Raw genomic sequence first — 11093 nt, forward strand, 5'->3', positions numbered from 1 at the left:
CATCCAAAATGACTTTGTAATCTGGAAAAAAATAATTGTGCTGAGGAGAAAAGGAGCAGTGGCCATTTCCCAGGCTTTTTTGACCTTCTGAGTGAGAACTGGAACTTGCCTAGTGGTTAGATGCTAATCTGTCTACCCAGTGTGTGGGTGTGCTCTGAGTCACAGCCAACATGTGCACTCGCTTCTAAAACAGGGCTTCCTAAATATTTTTGTAAGGGTAACTTTTGTTTAGCTTTCACTTGGCAGAGTCCCACGTTGGGAATGGTCAATAGCTCAGGAAGGACCGTATGTCATATATGGAGCTACTAAGAGCGACTTTGAAAGTTTTCAGAACTTTTTGTCTTGAACTGAAGAAAACCCTGACACCCCTCCTACCACGAATTAAGATACTCCTTTTTTCTCACCCACTTGCCAGCAAACCACATCTGTCAGGCTTCGTGTGCAACAACAACTGTCTGTCCACAGCAAAGATAAACGCTGTTTTTTTTTTTTTTTTTGGCATTTGCTGTATTTATCTCTTTAATACATGCCTGGTTACTAAAACTCAAGGGGCATTCTGCTGAGGACATTCCAGGCAAATGTAACTGTGCAAGTACTGAGCAAACAGGATGCAGTGGCCATATACAGGCAACAGGCACCGCCAAGATCTCTGCGAAGAGAAGTCGTTTTTTTATTGTTCTTCTTATTACATAACTGGGATAATGAACGTGTTTCAGTCAAAGCATCACAGGTGTTACAAATTGCTTTCTCTCTTAGAGGCCCTGTTATTAACCCAGTTACTGCTGGTAATAATACCTGCTGCTCAGTAAATAAGCCTGAAAAATGCACTGGGGCCAGATTCAATAAAGGGCTTAGGTGACTCAGCACAAGTTGTTGTAATACCCCGTACTTAAGATTGCAGGCCTTTGAGCAGAGTCTGAATCCGGAGCAACAGATCTATAAAGTGCACAAAGAGCGGTAAGTGCCTGCAATAACAGCCCCGAGCAGCTCAGCCGGCATCTGCTTGGACCTGGCCGATAATGGTGGCCTGGCATGGGGACCGACCTGAAAACCCACCTGGCAGACCTTTCCATCTGGATCCACAGGCCGGATCCCTTCCAAACACAGCCTTATCAACTTTTATTTTCCCCCCTTTTTTTTTTTTTTTTAAAAAAAAAAGGGAACTTCAACCCCCCACCACCCCCCAGGGATTATGCAATTAGCAGCTCTAAAGTAGGTCAGGGTGAGTGGGCTGGAGGGATACGTTCCTCATCCTCCAGCTGCAACTGTGCACAGCACAATTCAAGATTCATTAGTCCATAAAGAGAAAGAGCACATTAAGCAACCCAGTCATGTTTCCTCATGTCTAGGGCACTCACCTGGCATGAGGGCATCCAGCTTTCTGGCCCTTGTCTGCACTTGATTTTCTGTATTTTAACCAGCGGCTGTTTTATCTGAATTACAAAAAAAAAAAAAAAAAGGAGGTCCCAGCAGGGGAACTGAAACTGCGGCCTGCCCTGAGGGAGCTCTGGCAGGGCAGGGACGGGGCTGCTCCGTGTCAGCAAGGCCTCACGCCCGCTGGGCAGGCTTTCTCTCTAGAGGTTGAGTAGATTTGGACCTGCTCATATAGGGAATGACAATTTCCATGTCCTGTACATAAATAATCTGGTCATCCTGTACTGCTAAGGTGGAGAAGAGGAACCATGTGTGTTTTGCATTGCAGCAGCAAACAGCAACAGCTGTGGTGTGTGATAAGGTGAGCAATGGGTGCTGAAAGCTGGGCAAGCTCTGCGGCCTGCTGTGGCACTGGCTGTCCCTCTAGGAGGTGCACCTCAGTCACATATGTACAAATTAAGGCTCGAGTTGCTCACACAGCTCCACCAGGATTGAGACAACTCAGGACATGCACAGAAGTGCAGCTTGAGGCTCCCGGTGAACTGAAGAGGCAAACAGCGAATAAATACTTGAAATAAAATCTCCACCGGCTTTGCTGGATTTTTAGTCTTAAGCATCTCAGTTGGGTCAAGTGCCAGATCCAAAAATCTGTTATGGATTTGACTCCTAGCTCCTTCCTACATGAGGAGAGAGGACAGAGTCCCCTGCAGACCAGATCATCTCTCTGGAAGGAAACCCCCTGCAAAGCTTTGCTCTCAGTTACCCCATTACAACTTTCGAGGTGGTGGTGGTGTTGCAGATGACAGCATAACTGGGCCAAAAATACAGCAGCAGAAGTGTGTTCTTTTGTTTGTTTGTTTTTGAGGCAAGGCCATGGTACGGTGAGGAAGAACGCAGGTAAGCAGACCCTGCCACTAGCAACAGCCCATGTGTCCACTGCAGCAGAGTCTGTGTCCCCTGGAAATCTCCAGTGTAGCATAAACCTCACAGATGTGATGAAGGAAATCACTCCAAAGAGCCAGAAAGCCTTCCAGACCCAGAAGCTAACCATTGGATGTGCCTTTGAGACACCAAGTGTATGCTGAGCAGTATGGCAAACATATTCCAGGCCCATTTTAATTTCTTTCTGATGTTTTCTTCCTCAAGCTTCCCCCCCCCCCCATCTCCCCCCTTGCAAAGCTCGCTGTCCCTCAGAGCCTGTCCTCCTGCACGGGGAGCTGAACGCATCCAGCTGCTGGTAGCTTTCCTCTGCTTGCATTCCCACCCACGTTACCACAGCAGCAGGAACAGCAAAACATTAAACACGAGGACGCTGCGTGGGCAAAGTCCCTGAATCCTCCGGGTTCTTGAGCAGCCTGGATGCATCTGCCAAGCCCCTGCACATCTCGGGTGCTTGCTCCAGGTCCTTTTCTAGCTGAGTCTGGCACAATTCTGGGACAACTAGCACCATCTGTGTGCAGAATGAGTAGCTAGTGCTGGTTATACCCGTTTTATGTGTTTTTCAGAGGAGCATTTTAGTGGCCAGTCTCTGCAGGGTGAACATAAACAGTTTTCCCAAATACACTTCTCAGTCACCTTTGGGCAGCACAGTTGTGCTTACATTTTTACCTGGGCTCCACCCATGCGTTGCATAAGTCTTTCTTCCAGAAATAAGTCAACAGAGAGGAATTCACATGGAAATATCTCTTTCCACATGGCTTTCAGATGAGGAACATATGAAGAGCATGTGTATTACTTCTGCCTTGTTTTTGGTATATTTTTTATTCCTTTGAACATATAAAAAGTAAGGAATTAAATCAACTTCATTTCTTATTAGCTGACTACAATTATAGATTGGGTTGACATGCACTGATGTGTTAATTTGGCACATTATCAAAAATGAGAGCCAAAAAGTCTGACAGTCAGGCACCACGGTTCCCTGGAAAATAAGGAACTTAACTACTTAAATAAACCTTTTGTTTTGACAATTTGACAGGTCTGGTCAAGAACAGTTACTGTGTCAGGCCAGTATATTTTGATTTTTCCAAGACAGTCCGTGGCATTTTGATGTAAAATGTTCATGCACAGGAACCTACAGGGTATGTGTTAGATGGCTTACAAATTGATTCACTGGCAGATCTTCAAGAGGTCCATGAGAAGATAAGTGGGGCTATTTCTCTCATAGTCCACCAGGGACCAGTTCTTAGGCTGAAATATGATTTGATATTACAGTCCACAATCCAAACAAAAAAAATTGAACGCCTTTCCCAGCAAATTTGTTAGGTGAGTCAAACAACCAGTGGGGTTGTTAATAGGGAATCACTCCTGCATTGAGGGTGATCATTTATTTAAATGGTCAAAGTGTATACTGATACAATCAAACAAGAGATTTTATATTTGAAAATAGTGAAGTGAGGATGAGCAAACATCTGGTAAAGCTGTTCCAGAGCAGAACATTTTAAAGACTCCTCCTTTGAAATTTGCCACTTCCTGAGCAAAAAAGTACTGAAAGGTTGGTCAACTAACATGGAAATCTTGATCAGGCTACAAAGGAGGGCCAAAAATTGATCCAAAGATCAGAGGTCAGCCTTACCAAATGAAATTTAGGGTGCTCAACACACATGGCTTTTTTTGGCAAGTACAGAAAGAAGTGATTTAGAAATTGTGCAAAAGTGCTTAACACACTGGAAACATGGTTTGATAGCGTGCTTTCATCTGAAAAGCAAACATTCAGAAGGTAAAAGTAGAACAAGATTCAATTTCTCATCAGTCAGGCAAATAAAATATCAGAAAATTCTCTGTATAGTGGTAAGCTTGTTGTTACTTAGAATTTTTGTTTTGTTTTACAAAAAAGCTGTGCATGAGAAAAAATTTGAAACTTATAAAAGTAAACATTAAGACAAAGGGAGAAATAAATAAATAAAAAGTAGCTTCTATTATTTTCCTTTAAAATTTATGTTTGCAAGCAGCTGTTTAGGAATATCTAGGACTATGTCATATACTTGAGAAGTTTGTTTACCCCTGCTCCAGAAGAAGCTGCATTTATTGCATACATTTTGCTTCTTAAGTGGTGTAAAAGCCATTTCAATGACTAACTGGGGTATTTGCCTTTGGAAACCATCTCTGTCAAGAAGGCCTAGGAGAAGGGCTTTGAAGAGATTGATGAGGAAAGTGTCGGGCTGAGCCTAGTTAGGCGGCTGTGCCTACACATGGTATGTGCACAAACAACATTGTTTTGGCAATTGATAATTTCGGAGACAGGAAAAAAAAACCAGCAAGATCTGGTGACATCTTAGCCAGCGTGCTGCTGTTTCAGGACATTTCATCTTCCTGTTCTTGTTGTATCTATTATGAGACAAGCCTGCTGCATGACAAAAGTAAGTAGTCAGTAGTCTTCTCCATCTGCCTGGGTGACATGAAACAGAGTGACAGACCACAGAAGGCCCCAACTCATGTTCACAGGAAAGAGTAGCGTCCAGCTGTGGAGTGAATACCCTGGCACTACAGCATTGTACCTTTACGGACCTATGGAAAACATGCTCTATGACTAACTATGGCCTAATCTTTCAGTCTTGTAACCATCCTGGTTTGTCTTAGAGGACCAAAAACAAAAATACAAACCAACCAAACCAACCAACCAACCAACCAAAGCCACACCATAAATGTCTTATTTTATTCCTTGAAAGACATTTAGGGAAACAAATAGCAGTAAGCAGAACCTGCATGGAAATATGCCGTCATGGACAGCTAGACACAATGGTTCAGGTATGAAGGTTCAAGTTTCTTGTTAACTTTGCATAGCAACAGATATGTAGCCCAAAGATGTACCAGATGTACTCCCAAAGATGTACAATGCCCGTCATGCTACAGCAGAAAGAATTTCTTTTAAGGATGAGTTTTGTCTTTATAAGCTAAGCTCTTCAATGGGCTGACGTTTTGGATCAGTCCACAAAAGCACGTAGCTTTGAGCTGAAATGCAGCAAAATGCTCACTGGGGGCATTTTGACCTTTTATGACTGGAATGGATACATTCAGTGCTCAATGTGTGTTTTTAACGTGTCAGAAACATGCACTACCTGTCCTTGGCAAGTGCTTAATGCCGTAAATGCAACGAGGCTGCTCCTCCATGCAGTCCTCATGGAGCAGCTCCATTGGCTTCGGGGGGATCACTGCTGACTCACACCACCAGAAGGTGTAATTAGAGGGCCCAGCTTGTCCATCCCGAGGTATTACACAGTTTCCTTCCTCCTATGGATTTATTTCCTTTGCGTTTGATTTGATATTTTCATGCATACTTTTCAGACCGTGCAGTGCTGCATGTGTTGCAGCTGGCACATTCCTATGATCCCAAGAGCCAGAAAGATTGAGAAATCTTTCTCTCTTTTACACATGCAAAAACAATGACACACAGTATTAAGTTGTATACGGTATACAAAACCGAGCAGTCTGAGAGCTCCAGTCACCTTCTTTCTTCCGTGGAAGGCAATTGGATGTTTTTAACCCAGTATGGCTCTAGATTTTTTATTTTTTTATTTTTTTTTTTCAACATGAAAGTGAACAACAGGCAAGGGGAACCAAAAAAAAAAAAAATGGAAATCACTCCATGAAAGAGAAAACACCCACTTGTGAAGTTTAGGTTACAGCAAGGCTAAACATAGATCACTGATATCCTGCATATATAAAGCTTTATAAAAACCTCTAATAGCAACTAGTCAGCAGAAAAGAAAGCATCGCTGCCTTTTTATAATGCAAATATCACAGCTCCTGGTTCGGCTTAAGCCCTGTTGGAGTCATCCAGCTCCAAGAGGGCTGGTTCCTAGCTCGTCTCAGCAGGATGCTGCATGCAAGGGAGGATTTTAACTGTCATCTTCTGCATATGGGGCTTTTCAGGGAGGAGAAATCATCTCTCCATAGGCGGACTGCATCTTTGCTGACATCCCTGCCCTACCCTGCTCTTGATATCCAGTGGAAAACCCTGAGCAGAGACATTTTTACATCCAGAACAAAGCCGATCTGGAGTAAGCTCTAAATAACATCCTCTTTGCGTTGCCAAAACCAGCCTTCCCATTCGAAAGGCAAAGTATCTGGAGTTCAAAGAGAGAAGTTTTTCTTTGTGCTGAACTTTGCCCTGGCAGCGCACCGAAGTGGCTTCAGGACATACCAGTTCCGCTCCTACCTTCGCTTAGCGTTTTGTTGAGGCAGGCCCAGCCCAGGCTCGGCGCTCCTGCCTGCCTGGCGCACTCTTCGCTGGCACCTTGGGAACTGGTCTCCCGAAGTCTTTTAGCATTTTAAAAAACAGAATATACAGATTTTGTTCTTTTGTTCCTTCTAGCCCGTGTTACGTTTTCTAGTAAGAGAAATAACATTTCTCGTTCGCAAAGAAATTCTGCTACAGCTTCCTTTGGGACGGGGGGATGGATTTGGGAATCTTTCCACCATACCGTAAGTCTTAGCTGACATTTGGGTAAAGTTCTGGGCAGCTTGCGTTGTCAAAAAAAAATAAAAAAATAAAGGTGCTGTTGTTCTTAATCATATCTACTATTTTTTTTTTACTGTATCTTTCTAGAAAATGCTTTCCCAGCACCCCAGTCTGCCACTCCAGTTACTCAGAGGTAATCAAAGCCCATTGTCCACATTCTCCACCACACAAGCAGCCCTACGCCACAGCGCTTTGCTAATACAGGCAGAAAGTCAAAGATTAAAGCAAGTTTCCTCAAGATGCTTGTATATCAGAGTTCTTCATACAAGCATCCTTTCTTTTGCTTGCAAGTACACTAATCGTATTTCAATTGCATGCCTACAATATAAAGTTAATAGCTTCCTTATTTCCTCATTTTAGCATTTCCCCTCTACTCCCTCAGTCTTTTCAATTATAATGGCTAGATTGCTTCTTTCATTTCCTTTCTCCAGCGTCCTGGTTTCATTCCTTATACGAAATCACATTTGGTCACTTACACTTTTCCTGAGGATAAGCACACGACAGCAGCATCTCTTGCTCCACCATGGCGCCGTCTGTCAGAGAGTTCAGTGGTCTTCTGAATAGCGTTTCAAGGAAATATTTTGGAAACCTAAGCTCGCTCATGCAGGCTTCTGATCTTCCCCAGTCCTCTTGGCTTCTGTGTGCTGTCACATGTTATCCTCCCTCCTGAGGAACCTGTGAAACAGGTCTGGCAACACGCATCTTGTGTGTCAGAAGAGTTTTAATTGATTCATTGCAACAGGTACCCACCCTCATTAAAAAAAAAAAAAAAAGACGTTGAAAGGAGCCGTCTCTTAGTGCCTCATTTGAAATTACAGAACCTAAAATATGTCACAGCTGCTGCACTTTAAAGGGAAACTGCTTTGAGAATATGCAGGAAATAATTTAAAATCAGTCTTACGTGCCAAATAAACCGCAGCTAGCGGTATAATTCGGATGCTCCTGCACCGTGGGAGAGCAGCTATCCTTTCGCTATGCACCAAGGTGGCAAGGGCTGCCTCTGCATCTCCCCAAGGCACAACTTCTGGTGGGACAGAACAGCTCCACGTCTCTGCCACAGAGACCTCTGTGTCTCTGAACAGCACCTCTGATTGCTACTGATGTGAACAAACTACATGAGCCTGATTTCTGAGAAATGCATCACGAGGAACACAAGGCTAATGGCGTTTCAGTGCCTGCAGAGATGCCTTCTCCATGCAGCAGCCACAGAGGTCTCTCTGCCTTTCAGCAGACCCCATCTGGGGCTCAGCAAGGGGCCCCAGCGCTGCCCTGCAACCTCCTTGCAGCTCAGGTACCACTTATCTGCTGACCCCATGGCCAAGAGTGGTTGTAGCTGGGCCCTCGCTAGGCCCTGTGCCAATTTCACACCAGGGCACATCAAGTAGCATCCCCATAGCAGTTTCCTGCCGCTGTTGCTCCCACAAGCTGGTGGTACCATCGTCAAGTGCAAGCAAGGCAGTGGTTAGCAAGGAACCAAAAAGCAGGAGACGCGGGATTTACACCTGACTCTGCCTCTAATTTGTCCTGTCACCTTGGGCAAATTGCTTTAGCTCTCTGTGCTTCTGTTTCTCCATCTCTAACATGGATAATTATAGTTCCCTTTCTTTGGAAAACGCTTTGAAATCTGTGTACAAAATGCAGCATGAAAGAGGAAGTTATCATTATTGCACACTTGTTAAATATTGGGATGGGGCAGACAATAAGCAGCGAGCGTTTGAGATTTCGTGCATACGAAGTGTTATGTTGTAAGAGGACCATGACCTTATTGTCATGACCTTATTATTATGTTTAAAAAAATAATAATTTACAGAATTTGGCACAAATCCAGTTTCTGTTTTCACAGTGGAGCGCTGAGAGAAAAATCTAAATCAATTCTCACTTCTAGGAACATTACACCCTCTTGGAAACAGCAAGTTTACCAGAGGTTCTCTGGTGGAAAATGATGTAATATGGCTATTTCCTGCTTTTCTCTCACCTGGGTAAATAATATCTCTCGTTTTTCAGCCAGTGAGTGTTTACATTACACTCAACAGATCTAAATACTCACCCCCTTTCTCTTTCTCTCTCTTTAAAAGATAAAAGCCAACAAAGATCACCAAGATTTTTTTCTTCATTGCAGATAGACAGATTGACAAAAAGTTGCATTTTTCAGTGGCTGAATTCACTTATATAGAACCATAGAATTATAGGTTTTTGGAAGGGACCTTAAAGATCATCTAATTCCAACCCCCCCTGCTATAGGCAGGGACAGCTCCCACCAGACCAGGTTGCCCAAAGCCCCATCCAGCCTGGCCTTGAACACCTCCAGGGATGGGGCATCCACAGCTTCTCTGGGCAGCTTGTTCCGGTGCCTCACCACCCTCACAGGAAAGAATTTCCTCCTTATATCTAATCTAAACCTACCCTCTTTTAGCTTAAAGCCATGGGAGCCCTGTACTTGTTTTAATTCTTCAGCAAACAAAACAAGAGGGATGCTTGTATTCACCTCAATTCTACAGTGTTGCTCATTGAGGGCCTCTCAATGGGGATGTTGCATCCTTCTCCTATAACAGCATTCTCACCAGAAATTTGCTTATCTACTCTCCTGCCAGTCTCCTTTAGTCTCCTAAACTAAAATCCTGGGTAATTCTTAACGTGGAAGATAGCTCAGAGATTAAGCTGGGCAACGCTGAATCGAAGATAAATGGCTGTGGGGAAGTAGCTTTTTGTGAAATGCCCCTTGCTTGCAAGTTAATGCTGGCACACTGAAAGCTTACCTAAGTCTCGAAACAATTCTCTACATGACTTAACACAGCCAGCCACGTTTATTACAGACCAGGAGATTGGTAAATGTATAACCTACTCGCTTCTTACTCCATAATCCATTAACTTCAGAGCCATGTTCTGAGATGTCCTAAGGTTACTACGCTGACAATTTATAGTGAGAACTGAATCATGTAGAGCTGCAAGCTCAGAAGCTCTTGGAACTACATCTACAGAAGAGTGTCCATTTATTTGCATTGTGTGAATGCATACAATTGCAGTAGGCAACTTCTCAAAAAACAAACTCTTATGACATTTGCAAACATACCGAGTATCATATTATCATATTCTGCTTTGAATTTTGGTGAAGAGGACTGTTATGAAAAAAGAAAGGCTTATTGTAGAGAGATATTATAAAAATGATAGAAAAAATCCTTTAAAAACTTTTTTTTTCTCTTTCTGTTTTGAGCTGCCGTTCTGCCTGTGGATGAAACAGGTCAGGAATTAAAGCCGTTACCCTGCCTTTGGAAATGAAAGGCACAGTGGGAGCTGACTGCAACTTTTTCAGCAAAGAAGTGAAAAATAGCATGTGAAGTTAGGCTTTTTGGTGCCTGAGATAATGTTTGGATGAATGAATGCATTTAAACCAAATCCTGAAAATCTGAAAACCATCTAATGAGCTAAGTGAAGCAGTACTGTCAACTGCAGCAAAAACACTAGGAAGAGTTAAGTTTACATACAAGATGATTCTGTTGCAATCATGAAATTAAAATATGAAGTGATAGCAGCCATTTATATCTTTGGACAGACTCCAAGCATTCGAACTGATGGGTACATTTGTATGTGAGTTATTTGCAAAGAGAGCTCAAATGACAAACATCCCATAATTGTGGTGCTTTATCCTCCAAGAAGCTCGTATCTATAATTATAATCATTGTCTGAAAAAACAATACAGGGTTACAGTAACTGTGCAATTGATGCTTGTCTCCACTTCTGTCACTGAAGTGACAAAATAACCAAGCCGTGTTCACATCTGCTTCCTTATAATGCTCCATTTGTCCTCGCCCCGATATCTGGCCCTAACCTACAATTACGTGTCATTAGATTTCCGTGGAACTGATCAAAGGTGGTCCAATTCAAGGCTGATTTGGGAATATGCCAAAAGCTGGAGGGCGGACCCTAGCTGGCAGCAAATGAAGCAGATTTAACCAGTTGTTTCTTTAAACAGCGTGGGTTTCCCACTTCGGGTAACAGCTCTGTTACCCAGTGCCATGGGAACAAGGTGAAATCTGAATATATTGGTCCAGAGAGGTGTGTGATAGAGTCAGCCAGATCATGTGGGCAATCTTTGCTTTGCCTTTCTAACTCAAGGACCCTAAAATGCTTAATTCAGCAGAATAGTAAGTGTGGCTTCATGGCAATGTGCACTGGACATCTACAGTGCAGATCCCCAGGTGTGTGAGGTGCTCAGCCTAGGCTGTCTACGTAGTCAGTGGAGAGAAATAGGCTTGCTGAGGAT

At 43.3% G+C, this 11093-nt stretch overlaps 1 protein-coding gene across 3 annotated transcripts in view; it reads right to left on the reverse strand.

Moving 5' to 3' along the window:
- The window catches only part of PTPN3 (protein tyrosine phosphatase non-receptor type 3), a 177032-nt gene extending 169482 nt beyond the window's left edge, over window positions 1-7550 (reverse strand). The window contains exon 1 of one of the 3 annotated variants that reach the window (XM_048046028.2): window positions 7309-7550. In XM_048046028.2, the coding sequence (XP_047901985.2) occupies window positions 7309-7435 (127 nt within the window). In that variant the 5' untranslated portion in view covers window positions 7436-7550. The remainder of the gene's footprint in view (window positions 1-7308) is intronic. The other 2 variants (XM_048046027.2, XM_013195332.3) reach the window with 2 other exon arrangements.
- Between the last annotated feature and the right edge of the window lie 3543 nt (window positions 7551-11093).

The sequence above is a fragment of the Anser cygnoides genome, chromosome 2, assembly GCF_040182565.1.
Source record: "Anser cygnoides isolate HZ-2024a breed goose chromosome 2, Taihu_goose_T2T_genome, whole genome shotgun sequence".
NCBI lineage: Eukaryota > Metazoa > Chordata > Aves > Anseriformes > Anatidae > Anser > Anser cygnoides.